General features: G+C 40.3%; 1 protein-coding gene across 1 annotated transcript in view; it reads right to left on the minus strand.

Moving 5' to 3' along the window:
- The window catches only part of SCUBE1 (signal peptide, CUB domain and EGF like domain containing 1), a 314,156-nt gene that overhangs the window by 37,026 nt on the left and 261,754 nt on the right, over nucleotides 1–15,376 (minus strand). Inside the window, exons 11-14 of the mRNA XM_065410229.1 lie at nucleotides 12,372–12,494; nucleotides 7,156–7,275; nucleotides 4,975–5,067; nucleotides 2,926–3,042 (exon numbers count right to left, since the gene is read on the minus strand). Of these exons, the coding sequence (XP_065266301.1) occupies nucleotides 2,926–3,042; nucleotides 4,975–5,067; nucleotides 7,156–7,275; nucleotides 12,372–12,494 (453 nt within the window). The remainder of the gene's footprint in view (nucleotides 1–2,925; nucleotides 3,043–4,974; nucleotides 5,068–7,155; nucleotides 7,276–12,371; nucleotides 12,495–15,376) is intronic.

A 15,376-nucleotide genomic window follows, 5' to 3' on the forward strand; every position in this document is an offset into this window, starting at 1 on the left:
ACTATATCTAAGGATATGGAAGCTCTTTTCAAACATTAGTTAAAAGTCAATGTTTTACGCTTAGTTTATTGATGATTAAATTAAGTCAGAGTGTTCACTTGCATAATGTCACATTACAAGAGAGAGAGGCAGAGCAAAGACCAAATTTAGAAGTATGGCTTCACACTTGTGTTCTAGCCACTAGGCAACATTTATATTGTGATAACCATTAGGCAACAACGTTTTTCAAAATTCCTTTGAGTGGAAGGCTATAAAACATATTTCAGAAGGTTTTAAGTTAGGTGTATATGGCCTAGGAAAATTGAAAAGGCTATTTAAAAACACTGAGCTACTGAGGAGGAAGGGAGTGATCTCAGTTAGGAGACAACTAGATAAGCATTCATGTGCCCATACTGAGATTTCGGGGATATCCACCTAGCTTTTAATAACAGAGGGTACGTCTTCACTATGGAGCTAAACTGGTGCTGCTGCAATTGATACAGCAGCATCGGTTTAGTGGGTCTGGTGAAGACGTGCTAAATCGACGAGAGAGCAGTCTCCTGTCGATTTCTGTACTCCACCTTCCCAAGAAGAGTAAGGCAAGTTGGTAGGAGAGCATCTCCCATCGACACTGCGCGGTGTAGACACCGCGGTAAGTGGATCTAGCTTCGTCGACTTCAGTTATGTTATTCATGTAACTGAAGTAGCATAGCTTAGATCGATTTACAGCGGTAGTGTAGACAAGGCCTCAGTGCCACAGTGGCCTTTCCAGTGCCGTAGTGCACAACTCTAAAAGTGTTTCGTTTTGGGTATGGCATTATATTATATAATCTTATTGTGTAATCATACAATTGGTAGCATTCATTCAAGTACAGATACAAGGCAAATAGCTAGCAAAGTATAAAGCAAATACAGCCAAGAAAATACACGTACAATATGGACTGAAAAAGAATTTCTGTGACTTTCAAAATGGTTTTGATAGCCAAATGTTATAGAAAGAAAACAACCATGATGACAAGATAGCACTTTAAGCAATAGGATAATTATTTTACTGGTGCTTTGAAAATTAGAGAGAGGAGAATAGTTACATTGTAGGTTAAGATAAATGATGAAATTAAATGAAAAACAATCTTCAAATCCTATTATAATATTCTATTGTTTCTATTTAGTGTTCATGTATGATTTTTTTAAAATAAGGAAATTCTCAGACAAATCTATGTTAATAGGGAATTAAGATTCAGAGTACATATCAGTAATTTAGAGTAAAATACATTACTGGGATGTTGCAATTATACCAAAACTAAGCATTATAAACCCAGGAAATTCAGAATTAACATATTTGGACTTCTTTTAAATTTAACAGTATGGTATGGAAATACACAATTAGGGCACCCAAACAACCTTAACTCTGCCCTGCAGTGACACCAAGAGGAGAAAAGAAAAGAAAAAAACCTAACGTATCTTTAAAAATAATTTGCCATAAACTACTCAGAGAGATCTACAAAAAACTCAAGCCAGAAGCCTGTAATTGATGTGCAGGTAAAGTCCCAGGTCTATCTGTTGCAAAAGCATTCCAGACTAGGACCTCAATTGATAGGAGTGGAAGGATATCTAGTTTGCGTAAGGCAAATGCCTCTGTTTTGACTTCACTTGACATCTCAGAGATATGCCATTAAAAATGGTTAGATTTTTATCACTTAAAACCTCTCTTTTCTGTTCAACTTTGAAAGGGATGCTCAGGATGAACCTTTTCTGTGTTCCTAATAACAGCCTAGATTATTAAAGTGGAAACAAACAGTTTTCACAATCTACTTTCCATTTCACTGTTTATGTTGTTTATTTACTTTTTGTCCTTCACTCTATTTGGGCACTCAGTCTAGAATGGTCAATCTCACTTTTGTATTTAGTCAGCTTCTCTTTCTTGATCCTATAAACACAATCAGATAACAATCCCACTCTATTGAGGTTGCAGTTACTAGAGGGGAATGTTTAAATTAAAAGAAAGAAAAACTTTAATTAAAGAATTCATGAAAATATTTATACTCATATCAAGATTTGTAAAAATCAAATGCTGGGACTTCATTTCTGATTTTGCTAAAATTAGAAATTATGCCTAACTCACTCCACTTTCTTGATCTTTTTTGTAATACCATAGCCTAACGTTCCAGTATAAGGGAAGCAAACTGAAGACTGCATGGTATATTACAGTGATTCTCAAACTTTTGTACTGGTGACCCCTTTCACATAGCAAGCCGCTGAGTGCGAACCCCCCCTTATAAGTTAAAAACACTTTTTAATATATTTAACACCATTATAAATGCTGGATGCAAAGCGGGGTCCGGGATGTAGTCTGACAGCTCACGACCCCCCATGTAATAACCTCGCAACCCCCTGAGGGGTCCTGACCCCCAGTTTGAGAATCCCTGGTATATTAGATTTAGATTATAAGATTTCCTGCACAGCTGCTGTCTCTTCTGTTTAGGTACAGCCCCCAGCACAATGAGACCCCAATCCTAGCATAATAAAATTAAATTAGTTATAATAATATGTCTTGCTATCATAAATTTTCTTTTAGAAATCTAATTCTAGGAAGCAAAAACAAATTTAGCGGACATGGTGTCATTCCACTTCCCCTTGGCCAGTAGCTATCCATCTCATGGGAATTCTACCACTGATGATGCTAGAAATTTAGCAAGACCACCTGACTTCATGAGATTTCTGCCATTGGGGGCCAATACCTGGCAAAAACAACTCTAAATTTTCAGCACTGTCAAATCTAAAACCTAGCCCAAATTCAGTTTGAATCTGAATCCTGGCCTGAACCTAATTAATCTCCAAAACTGTAAACCATAACTTTCTCCATCTGCACAATAATCACAAGTTATCAAAACAAACTAAAAGAGCCATTGCTGACTCTCTGCTCACGTGTTATGAGAAATGACATACCTATAATAGCTTGCTTCCCAACGTCTTTAATCTTTTCTTTGCTGCGAGGCCGTAAATGGCACTTTGCATCTTTAATTTTAAAGCGAGCTTTCTGCTTGATCGGTGGGGCTAATGAATCTGTTGAAATAAAATTAAAAGTTATAATTCTTAATGTAGTCTTAAAGGGCCCTGGCACCTATTTTTGAAACGAAGCTGTAGTCTCCTTGTAACATAAAGGAGAGACAGGACTCGATGAATCTATAACTCTTTATTTACCTTGTGTACATTCTATATGTGACTCTTGAATTAATTTCCGTAAGGCTACTTTTCCCACAAACAGATGAGAATAGTCTCAGGTCCACAGACTCTCATCAGCCAATGAGAGTTTGTTCAGTGAGTGTGATTATATCCTGATATTCAGCGTGTGGGCAGAGATCTGAAGAAACCAACGGAACTGGCATTCTTCCTTGTGAGCTTGCCTGTGCAGTCTTGGTGGTGTATGGCTGCATTAATAAAATCAATTGCTGTAATTTTTCTAACTCTAGTCCTGACTGCCCACATCACTAAGGATTTGATTCCGATCTCATTACTCTAATGTAAAATTAATTAAACGGAGTTACACTGTTGACAGTTGAAAACTGTCCCTTGCCTGTATGGCAAAAAGAATTGCCTTTAACTACTTTACTGCAGTCTATGGCTCGCAAGCTCTATTCTCCCTCTTACAATCAAAACAAGTCTTTCAGCAGCAGCTGCTGATGTTAAGTTTGCAGGACTCTGCAAAAGTTGCTACACAACTCAGGATTGACTGGAAAATGTAACCGCTGCTTGCCTTTCTAGCAAAGATAACTGCCTTTGAACCTCCTAATTGTAGCTGAAAAGCCTCCTTCCCAGTCAGCACAGACTTCTTCTGATGAGAGCACTAACAGACAACACATTTCAAACCGACGCTAAGTCTCACACGTGCTCAGCAGTGCACCACCTGCTTTTCCTGTAGCATCACTTGTGCAGCTTATTGGTTATCTACTTTAAATGTCCAATTTACATTTTAAAGGGATATCAGGCTTACCCACCTCCCCTCTGACAGGCAGCTGAGTTTTATTGTTCTGCTTATCCACACCCCACCATCAACTAAGCTCATACCCTAACACCTCCCAATATACATTACGTATATATAAAATATTTATTTATAAAACTGGAAAATACAACCAGAAGATTAATCAACTCTCCATTCAAGGAAAATAGGCAGTGAAATATCTAGAGTCCTGAAAACTTAACACCAGCAGATGCTTATAGTTAGTTGTCCAATGCTTCCCATTCTAACGTCCTGTTTTCAATTGCTTACAACTTAGCTGAACTTTAAACACTGGGGCTGAAGTTTTCGATGTGGGATGTCTGCTTCAGTCTGGCTTATTTTAAAAAGTTTTAGCAAAAATAGTTCAGCCATTTTGGAGGACAAGATTAGGGAAAAATATATTGTTTGCCCGTGTTAAACAAAATTCTTACAGCCATTTTGTTGAGAAGCTCTGGCACCTCCATGCTCTGGAGCTAGGTTTTAAAATTTAGTGTGAGGGTGGGGGGAAACCCTGGTGCCAAGAGTGTGCCTTTTATTCCCTTGTGAAAATTTGCCCAAATTTGGCCACGTTACAAAATGCAGTTTGCACATGCTCAGTTAGAGACCTGTTAGAATTTGGCAGCTAAATTCTCAAAAATTCCATCCTCACTGAACATGGTCCAGCCCCTCAAAACTCCTATATGTCGACTGGACTGTACATTTGCCATACCCCCCCACCGGCTGAATATATTCCTGCCCAGATTCACTGGAAACAATAGTATGTGATCATGTAGCTAAAGATGGGAATCCTAATGAATATTCATAAGGGAGCCTTAGGGCTTGCACAAACAACCTTAATTCTGGCATTTCCTAACTTTTGAGTGCTCAACTTTCAACCCTAACATTCTTTTAAAATACTTTTTTTGGATGCTATTTATATATTAGATATCTATCAATATCTATTTATATTTAGATATATCAAAACACATGTGCACACACGCGAATTGTGTAGTACATACCTGCACAACTGGGAAGTGTTGTGTTGCGTTTCTGTTGGGCTTTGCCTTGCTGGACTGGAACTCCACAGCTCAGTGTGTAACTATTCTCTGAATCTGAACAGAAATGAAAAAGTGGATGCAGAGTGAGGCATATACAAAAAATCCTTTCTGACACATTCCCCTCACTCTTCACTAATCAGCACAAACACACAATTTTTGAATAATCACATCAATTATCTACTTTGTGTGTCTAATTATCTTTTGGAAGGGTTGAATGGACACAGACTTGGGTTTGCCAAAGTCTATCTGTTTCCAATTGTTGACTACAGGGCCGGCTCTAGGAACCAGCAAACCAAGCACGCGCTTGGGGCGGCACAACTCTAGAGGCGGCATGGCGGCATTCCCGGGGCGGCACTTTGCTCTCGGAGGTTTTCTTTTTTTTTTTTGGCTTAGGGCAGCAAAAATACTAGAGCCGTCCCTGGTTGACTACAAACTTTATGTTCTTCCATCACTGGAATTCCACATCTTATACACAAGGGGGGATGCTAACCATGAATCATTTAAGGGCAATGATCAGCAAATACTTTATTGTGTTTGTACCTCACAGTCAATGGGCTTTGATAATCTCACTTAATTCACAAATGCATTACATGCTTTACTGAGTAATTCTAATTTCAGCATTTTGACGGAATTTTTAAAAGAAAAATATAAAACACCTAGGGCCATAATAGGGCTTACTCACTGCATGGTCAAAATTGTGCATTTGTGTGTGCAAATTAGGTACAGAGTTTCACCTATCTCTGCTAGACTGATAATAAAACTAGAATCTCTGCACAGCATTTAACAGCACCAAAAGCAAATACAAAAGGACCATATTGTATATAAATCTCTGAAGGGGAGAGAGAAGATATAGGAACAGTTAATATTAAATTAAAAAAAAAAAACAAAACTATGTAGAGAACAGGAACCTGTAGTAAGTGATACAGCAAAATACAGACAAAAAAGGATGAGGTAACTGGCAGTGCATGTATAATTGAGACTCAGACAGACTAGTTTTGTAATAGTTGATTCTAGCATCATAGTTAATGTAGCAAATAACACAGCTGAGGACGGGTTTGTTGCCATGCAGCTTATTTTCAGTCTCAAGTGTAGGAAGTCTTCTGCCACAAAACTAGATCTGATAGAGAATGTCCATTTGTTATGTGTTCCTTAGGATAAAGTTAAGATGAGGTAATTGCTCTGTTCAGCTCATCCCATTGCTCTGCCAAGCCCCTGTGTGAGCGATGAAGTTCTTCGTGTTGTGGTCATGGAGTTGAAGTTGCTGATTATGACTTGCAATACCCTAATTAGTCTGGAACCTGCCTGAGGCCTCCTTTATCTCCATGCCGTATTGCCACTGTTGGGCTGCTGGCAGGGTGTGTGCATGAGGGCCCCTTTCTTTGGAATTCACTCCCCACCCTTGTCCAACTACCCAACTAGGCTGACTTGCAGGATATAATGTACAGTCCATCTTTCTAAGCAGATATTTGGGGAGGGCTGAGGTGGCTCTATTGCTATAGTGAAGAGCTGGCTGGAATTAGCTGAAATTAATGATTTCATTTGTTCAAGTTTCTGGAATTTGCTGAATTGATACTTTAATTTATAATAATATATGGAGATATCCTATCTCTTAGAACTGGAAGGGACCCTGAAAGGTCATCGAGTCCAGCCCCCTGCCTTCACTAGCAGGACCAAGTACTGATTTTTGCCCCAGATCCCTAAGTGGCCCCCTCAAGGATTAAACTCACAATCCTGGGTTTAGCAGGCCAATGCTCAAACCACTGAGCTACCCCTTAATTTAGTCAAGTTTCTCTTTAGCATTGTATCCTAGATAACGCATTAGTCCTTCACAGCCTTTCACTATTTTTTAGTACTTCTTTTATTGTTTTCTCAAATGTCACCTATTTTTAATCATGTAGGGCCCAACCCTGCAATGAGAGATGGGGGTGATTAGCAAGTCACAGGATCAGGCCCTTATAGTGTGCTGTAACAGTGTTTAATGAGCATTTGCACATGTACTTATATCTACAAGTAATGTTCCCCCCCGTATTTGTTCATAATAAAAACTTAATGAAAGCGTTATGAATACAATTAAAAAAACAAAAACAAAACAAGGTCACCTTATGTACAGAAGTAGATATGAAAATTTAACATTGTACCAACCTGGAACAAAAAGTGTATTGGAAGGGCATGACAAAAAGCAGCTCTCTATTCCTCCTGATTTACTACAGACAAGTTGAGCTTTAGGAGCTGGTTTGGCATTTGGGAGGCATTTCACCATCTCTGAGGAAGAAGAAATAAAAAATCAACCTGTGCAGCCTGGCAGCCTTAACAGGCTGCTCCCTGACAACAGTGAATCACAGTATTACTAGCAGAGATAGGCATGAACAATAATCCATGTCCAAGCATCCCTAAGCTTTGTGTATGTTGGGGGGAGAATATCTGGCATTTGAACTTGGATCTGGACTTAAAGTTTGCACCTGGCTCATATCTTTATAATAAGCTGAGCCCAAAATCTGCATCAGAAAATCCCCCAGGACTGGAATGATTTTGAAGCTCGGGTGCACTGCTAGTTATTAGAGAAATTCAGTGCAAAATCTAGTCTCAGAAGTTGGCGGTAATAGTAGTCATATGAGATCCCTTGCCTTTTTTCCAGTAATATTACCCTATTCATGGTGTAGCATGGGACCCACTGCAACAACAAACACAGGAGTCACTCTCACTAAAACTTGTTTATTGACATTCTTGACAGAGTAGTGTTTCCCATTTCCCATCTCCAGCACTCACTGACTATGCTCCCAGCACCTCTTTCTTTTTAATTCCTGCTCCACCCTCAACTTCCTCATCTTGGAATAGAAAACCTCCAAAGAGGGCTGAGATGCTTCAGGAAGTGCTAGGGATGAGTCAAGCCAGGGGTATTCTTCTCTCTGAACCAATGTCCCAGCACAATGCTTTGAAGAGACACTGCTACAGAAGGGGACGTCTTTCAGATGACACCCAAATAGAAGTGCTGACCACTTTGTATTAGGCCAGGTCTACACTACCGCGGTAGTTCGACAGCTGGCAATCGAACTTCCGGGTTCGATTTATCGCGTCTGGTCTGGACGCGATAAATCGATCCCGGAAGCGCTCGCCGTCGACTGCGGTACTCCAGCTCGGCGAGAGGAGTACCGCGGAGTCGACGGGGAGCCTGCCTGCCGCGTGTGGACCGCGTCTGAACCGCGGTAAGTTCGAACTAAGGTATGTCGACTTCAGCTACATTATTCACGTAGCTGAAGTTGCGTACCTTAGTTCGAATTTGGGGGTTAGTGTAGACCAGGCCTCAGTGTGTAAGTACCCCTGGCACGTGCCTTTAGAGAAGTGTAACTCTTGTATCCTGGAAGCATGCCAATAAATTCCTACCTAAATCCCCCCCCCCCACACACAGTTTCTTTACAGGAGAAAGGCAGAGTCTTCTGTAGCATTTAGTTTAATAAGTGCTAATTAAAGTTTCATTTGGATAAGGTATTCCTCATTTCCCGTCCTGAACTGTTATGCAATTTTACTGTGAGCTGTTGAACAATTTCTGGGATTCAGTGCAGAAGTGACTGCATGTCAGTAATGGATTAAGCGATCCCAATAAAGGATTTAAATTGAAATTCCTTGAGCTGCAAGGAACTATTTTAAACAGAAATCATTATTATAAACATAAATTACTGTTATGTGCATTTCTCAGCTGTAGCCACTAGGTGTCATCAGTATCCACACCAATGCTATGATACCTAAACACTTTTCTTTTGCTCTTTTATAACTTTCTTTTTTATATTTTGTTTGAACTAAGGAGTTGAAGGGTTGTTAGGCCCTTCTTCAAGCAGATACTAAAGGGTAAATTGGGTTTTCAAAACTACATCAAGTTTCTGTATGGCTAATTCTGCTTAAAACCTATACAAAATCAGCAGAGACATATATGGGTATGTGTACACTGCCATCAGAGGGATGTTTGTGGCATGGGTTGTCATACCCATACTAACATGGCTAAAAATAGCAGCAAAGATACAGCAGCACCAATTCTGATGCAGGCTAGCAATGTATGTACCCACAGGATCCCTGGCGGGATTGCATCACTAGCTCTGAAGCCCATGCTGCTGCATCTTCACTACTATTTCAACCATGCTACCTAGAATAAAGTTAGCACAGGTATGTCAACCCGTATCAATGTAGCACTTGGCAGTGTAGACATACCCTATGTCTCTGAGGCCACTTTCTCCTCATAGTTTCCTGACACACCTCATTAGACGGTTCTTGCTTTATAAGATCCCATTGGCTGAACCCTGCTTTCCTTCCTGCTGGGCTCCAACACCGCAACTATATTGCTTTGTATACAGCAGTGATTGGGAGTTTAGAGCTGCAGCATCAAAACCCAATGGAATGACAGCCATGCCAGTCTGGGATCCACCCGTGATAGTCTGCCAGGTTCAAAAGTTTGGGTGGAACTAAGCAGGGCCCAGATAAAATAGACCAATTAAGATGGATTAGTTGAACAATCTTGGCTGGCTTGTGCTGAGTAAAATGGGAGCACGGATTAGAGCAAGGATACTGGGACAGAGTCCGGATATCTACATTATATTCCCGGCTTCCCTGATCTATTGTATAAATGTGTAGGGCCGCCCAGAGGATTCAGGGTGCCTGGGGTCTTCGGCGGCGGGGGTCCTTCCGCTCTGGGTCTTCAGGGCACTTCGGCGGTGTGTCCCGGAGCGAGTGAAGGACCCGCTGCTGAATTGCCGCCGAAGATCCGGAGCAGAAGAAGCCCTCGTCGCTGAAGACCCGGAGCGGAAGAAGCTCTGGGTCTTCGGCAGTGGGTCCTTCACTCCCTCCGGGTGTGTTCGGCAGCACTGAAGGACCTGCTGCCGAAGACCCGCCGAAAACTCTCGTGGGGGCCCCTGAAAACTCTCGTGGGGGCCCCTGTGGGGCCTGGGACCTGGGGCAAATTTCCCCACTTGCCCCCCTCTGGGCGGCCCTGTAAATGTGTGCAAGTCCCTTCAGCCTCTCTTGATTTCTGAATCTGGAATAAGGGAATAATCATACTTATCTCTCTCACAGGACTGTTTTGATGCTTAATTGAGTAAAGTTTGTAAAACACTGAGATCTTTGGACTGAGAAGATTACTGTATAGAAGTACAAACTGTTACTATTGAGCAAAAGAGGATTCTGTAGCTTGAATGTTCATGAGTTACTTAGCATTCACTATCATTAGATCTTCTCATCCTCTGTCTCCTGATACTCATATATTCTCATGTTGTAACAGTAGTTTATAACATAGTTTTCTCCAGACTATGCTGGTAAAAAACAAGATCAGCAGAAAGATTATGTTCATTGTAATCCTTGTTAGAAATATAGGGGAGAAATCTTTGTCCGTCAAATAATAATGGACAACATCAGTCGAGAAGGATGTTTTATTTTCAGTCTTCCAACAAGGTATTACAATGAATGAAGAAAAATGTATGACTATGAAAATACTCTTAATAGAGCCTTTTATTGTGGGAACAATTTTTTTTAATAGAATGAGGGGGAATACAATGCAATACGTTATTGGTGTAATTATATACTAGATCTCAAAAGATTATCATTCCTGTTGTTAGTTTATGGCTCATTTCTGAGGACTAGTTTGTACACTGGCAGGGCGACAATCTAGATGGTCTAGAAAGAATTTTCCATCTCTAGTTCCTATAACAATACTTAGCTCATATATAGCACTTTTCTTCCATAGATCAGAAAGAACTTTACAAAGAAAAGTGGGGAAATTGAGGCACAGAATGGCACGGTGACTTGGCTGTGATCACAGAGAAAGCCAGGGGCAGAGCTGGAAACAGAACACAATCCCCTCATTTCCAGCCCAATGTTTTATCCACTTCACCAAACTGCCTTCCCTATATAGATGGGTAGATTCTATTAAGTAAACTTCCTTATCTATTGTTCTATCTGGCTATCAATACATGCTTGGCAATTACATTAATTCCTAGCAGTTTTAAATCTAAACACAGGTTTAGGTTAAATGATTTCTAAAATGTCAGCATCATCATTTAAAAAAATATAATTCATATGAAATTGGCAGAAGTGGGCAGACGACGTCTGTTTTGTATGATAGGGAAATATTGTGGAATGTCAACATGACTTCACTTTGTTATTCTTCAACATTTTTATTAGCTATCCATCTCTGTGCCTTTTCCTTAGGCATTTCCTGTCTTACAAGGCAGTTGAGTCACTGTACTTGAAGCATGGTGGCATTTCATGCATCAGCTATTGAACTCATATTACGCTTTATTTTAGCCAAAAGGCCAAGGAGTAGTCAGACAGCTAGGAAGAATCTCTGTTTTCAGAGGTTTCTAGGCTGGCCTTAAAGATCCACTCTGGAATGGAAGTGGGAAGACAAGATCTGAGTGCAGGAGTGATGTTTGGCCATATCCTGCAAACATGAATGCATGGGAGTAGTCTCGTAGGGAGATTACTCAGATAAAGTTACACACAGGCCTAAGTATTTGTAGTTTGTGCCTTGGTGTGTGTATGTAAATTCTTCTCCTCACAAAGTCTGCTCTGTTATTTGAAATAATAATAAAAAGTATAACAAAACAAAACAGCCCCAAAGGCCAGGCCAGTGTCTGTATGTCTTGTGCCCTCAGGCATTCACGGTCAACCTTTTCTTGGAGAGTCTTCCCCTGGGGACAAGAGGAAGTTCAGGCTATGCGTCCATTCCATCATTGACCTCTGCCAATTAATGCTTATTAGTGTTAGCGGTGGTTGCCATTTTTGTGATGTGGACATGTCCTTTAGAAACTGATAGAACACCATCAATTGATATCACACAGGGCACCACAGAGCCTTAAATAAAAACAACCTTGAGGGTTACAATGTGCTGCTGTTTTAAACACATGGCAGACCCTGTGGTCCTCACCAGGCCAGAACACTGACTAGAGTAAGTGGGTGTTTTGCCTGAATGAGGAGTGCAGGATCAGGCCCCAAACACAGCTATCAGAAGGTGCTCAGGTAAAAAGAGTTTTACCATTGTTAATGATAGGTTAACCTAACGCCACACATACCCACTTCAGAAATATGTAAATCAAATGAAAATATGTTTCAGAGATAGTGCCAGAAAACATCGTCCCAGCAGAGCAGCTTCTGCTGTGTTTAAAATTAGACCCATAATGCTGCAAAGCACAAGAAAAAGACGTGGATGTGGCTGTAATAGAAGTTTACCATGGAGTACCTGACTACACACACTGAGTGTCACAGACTCCAGTGTGGTCCATCAAAAACAGGTTTCTATTTCTGACCTTTCCAAGTTACTGTACCAAGTGGAAAACAGGCATGACGCAATCACATGAAAGTAAAAGTTACTCACTTACCAACACAGTCCTTTTTATTCCAGTGTAGCTTCTTTCCAGGTGGACAGACGCATTCATAGCTCCCCATTGTATTAATGCACCCATAGTCGCAGCTACCGTTGTTGATGCTACATTCATCAACATCTGAAAATATATTTCAACAGGTCAGTATAGTACTATACACTATGTAATACACACACATAGATTGTGTACTAAAAACATACTGTGCATAAGCCCATACATCTCTATTATACATGTCATATAGAGAATTCATATAATAATGATATATAAATATGTATAATGCAGACAGCAAAACATTTTAATGCACAGAATATCTGAGTATCCTTATACAGACACTCACATAGTCCCTAATCCTGCAAAGACTTATGCACGTGCTTAAATTTACTTACTGTAACTGGCCACACTAAAATTCATGGAATTACTCACAATACATAAAACAGATGTGTAACTCACTGCAGGATTGGAGCCATAATACATATTGTACTATACTGACAACTTGAAAGCAGTACGTCTCTGTGAGATTTAATCATTTTGACTTATCAGAAAGATACATTATTCATAATGTAAGTTGTATAATAGAGAGGAACAGAACGTATGTTTTAAAAGATGGATTATGATTAAGGGAGAAAATACATATTTGATGGGAATGGGTATATTAAGCATAATTTGTTTAGTCTACTACTCAGATGGAACTAATGAAAAGAAGGAGTCTTGTTATAGCCAGGCAAAGCAATTACCAAAAATGTGTCAACTGATATTCCAGTTAAAGGCTTTAAGCATTACTTGTTTAATTTACTCAATCAGCATTTATGTAAGATTTCATTTATATCCTGGAATAATACACAGTAAAAATGTTCAGTGCTGTTACAGCCATTGCCTGCATGAGCTTGAAAAGAGACCCAGCTTTGAAATTAATTCAGGGATCATAACTTATGGTTGTTCCTAGACAGAAAAGTAAGTTTGGTTTTGGCCAGTATAAACCCATTATTCTGCAGTCATAAAGTAGTTAACGGTATGTTCAGTGCTGTGTTGCCTACTCTCGTGATTTTATTGCGAGTCTTGTGCTATCAGGTGTTTTTCTTCAAGCCCCAGATGTTGGAATCAAGAGACTGCATGAAAATCTTAGCTTTCATATTTTTTAAAGAGTAAAGTTTCTAACTTTCATGGTTGTAAAGAAAAGCTGGGAAATATGAAGCAACTATACCGTAGAGGCTCAGAAAAAAACCAACCCTGTCTGGATGAAAGATCAGGAGATTTTTCTAAATTAATAATTTCATGATTTTGTAGGGCCTGACTTAAGATTTTTGAATGTTTGGGGTTGGCAATACTGAAAAGTGAAATGCCAGCTCCCTGGCTCCCTGCCTGCCTGGAAGGCTCTTGTCAGTTTCACTTTTTGCCAGTAAAACTGAGAAAAGCTTTCTTGGAGGGGCATGGAGGCTGAACACCCTGACTCTCTGCTTCTTCCCAGCTTCAGGAGCTGGAGGGGCAAAGAGAACTGGAGTGATCTGACTCACCCACGAGGCACTGGCTCTCTGCCTTTCTGGCCCTGGGAAGGGGTGGATGAGGGGGCTAGGCACCCCAGTTCTCTGCATCTCCAGACTGGAACAGGAAGGTTCTTGTCAATTTCACAAAGGAATTTGACAAGATCCTTTCAGGCCAGAAGCTGGGAAGTTGAAAAATTCTGTTTTGGTTCTCCTGAAGTGGAATTTCTCTCAAAACCCTTCTAATGAAAAATTCAGGATGAATATTTTTCAAAAACATGATTTTATTTTTTTTTGGTGGGAAAGGATTTTTATTTTCTGGACAGCTCTAAAAAAGATGCCTGGTTTCAAAGGTGCTGGATACTTGTAGCTTTTGTGGACTTCTATAGGCCTACTTGCATGAGTAACTACATATTTTGAGGAGGGTTTGCAAAGTCAGGCAGTGTCAGACTAAGGGCTATGAAAAATATACACTTTAAGTACAGATGGTCTTTACTGTAACATATGCTTCTAGCAGAGCTCCAGTGAGAGCAATAAGGGTTGTGCATACAGCTAGAGGGGAGGAAGGATAGCTCAGTGGTTTGAGCACTGGCCTGCTAAACCCAGGATTGTGAGTTCCCTCCTTGAGAGGGCCATTTAGGGAACTGGGGTAAAAATCTGTCTGGGGATTAGTCCTGCTTTGAGCAGGGGGGTGGACTAGATGACCTCCTAAGGTCCCTTCCAACCCTAATATTCTATGCTATGGCCCATACTACAGGCACTCCCTTTCATTATTAGATACTACTAAAGAGAGAGAGAGAAAATAAGACTGAACTAGTTTGGAACAAATAGAATCCTGCCAATTCCCTGCCTTAGATAATACAAATTAAAAAGTTTATTAAGAACCAAACTTGAACTAAACCTTTTTGAGGGTTCTGAAATACTTCCCCCTAGTTGTCTGAACTTTGATTTCTGCTCTGTGCCACATGGACGATACCCACCACCATGATTTATTTATTCTATCATAAACATCCTTCTCCAGGAACAGATTAAAACTAATGACATAGGTCTGAGCTCCAAAGGTCAGCTTCAGATCTGAGCTTCTGGTTCTGCCCATTATGGAAATAAGGCCAGCCATGATATTTGGATCTGAATTCAGTCTTGCCCAAAGTTTATGGGTATTTGGATCTAGGGTTTGGGTCATGACCCATCTCTTATTAAAAAACAAATGGGGCCTCTTTCAACCAAAACTTTGGAGTCTCCAAAAAATAAGCATCTTCCCTTGACTCCCTAATGGGCATAGATCCTCACAGCCCTCAAATCTGATCTTGCTTCTACAACTCCTCTCAAGTGGACTCTTCTTCCCAGTTCCTCCACCCAGATGAACTCTTTGTACTTCTCTCACCCAGTTCCTGGATATTTTTGCGATCTCATTAATTCACTGCATGCACATGATTTCTCCTCCTAGAGAAGTAGGACATGGATATCATAAGTGGAGGTCTCCGTTTAACCCCACAAAAACTGGGGAATTCAGAATTCAGACAA

Source organism: Emys orbicularis, chromosome 1 (genome assembly GCF_028017835.1).
Source record: "Emys orbicularis isolate rEmyOrb1 chromosome 1, rEmyOrb1.hap1, whole genome shotgun sequence".
Lineage (NCBI taxonomy): Eukaryota > Metazoa > Chordata > Testudines > Emydidae > Emys > Emys orbicularis.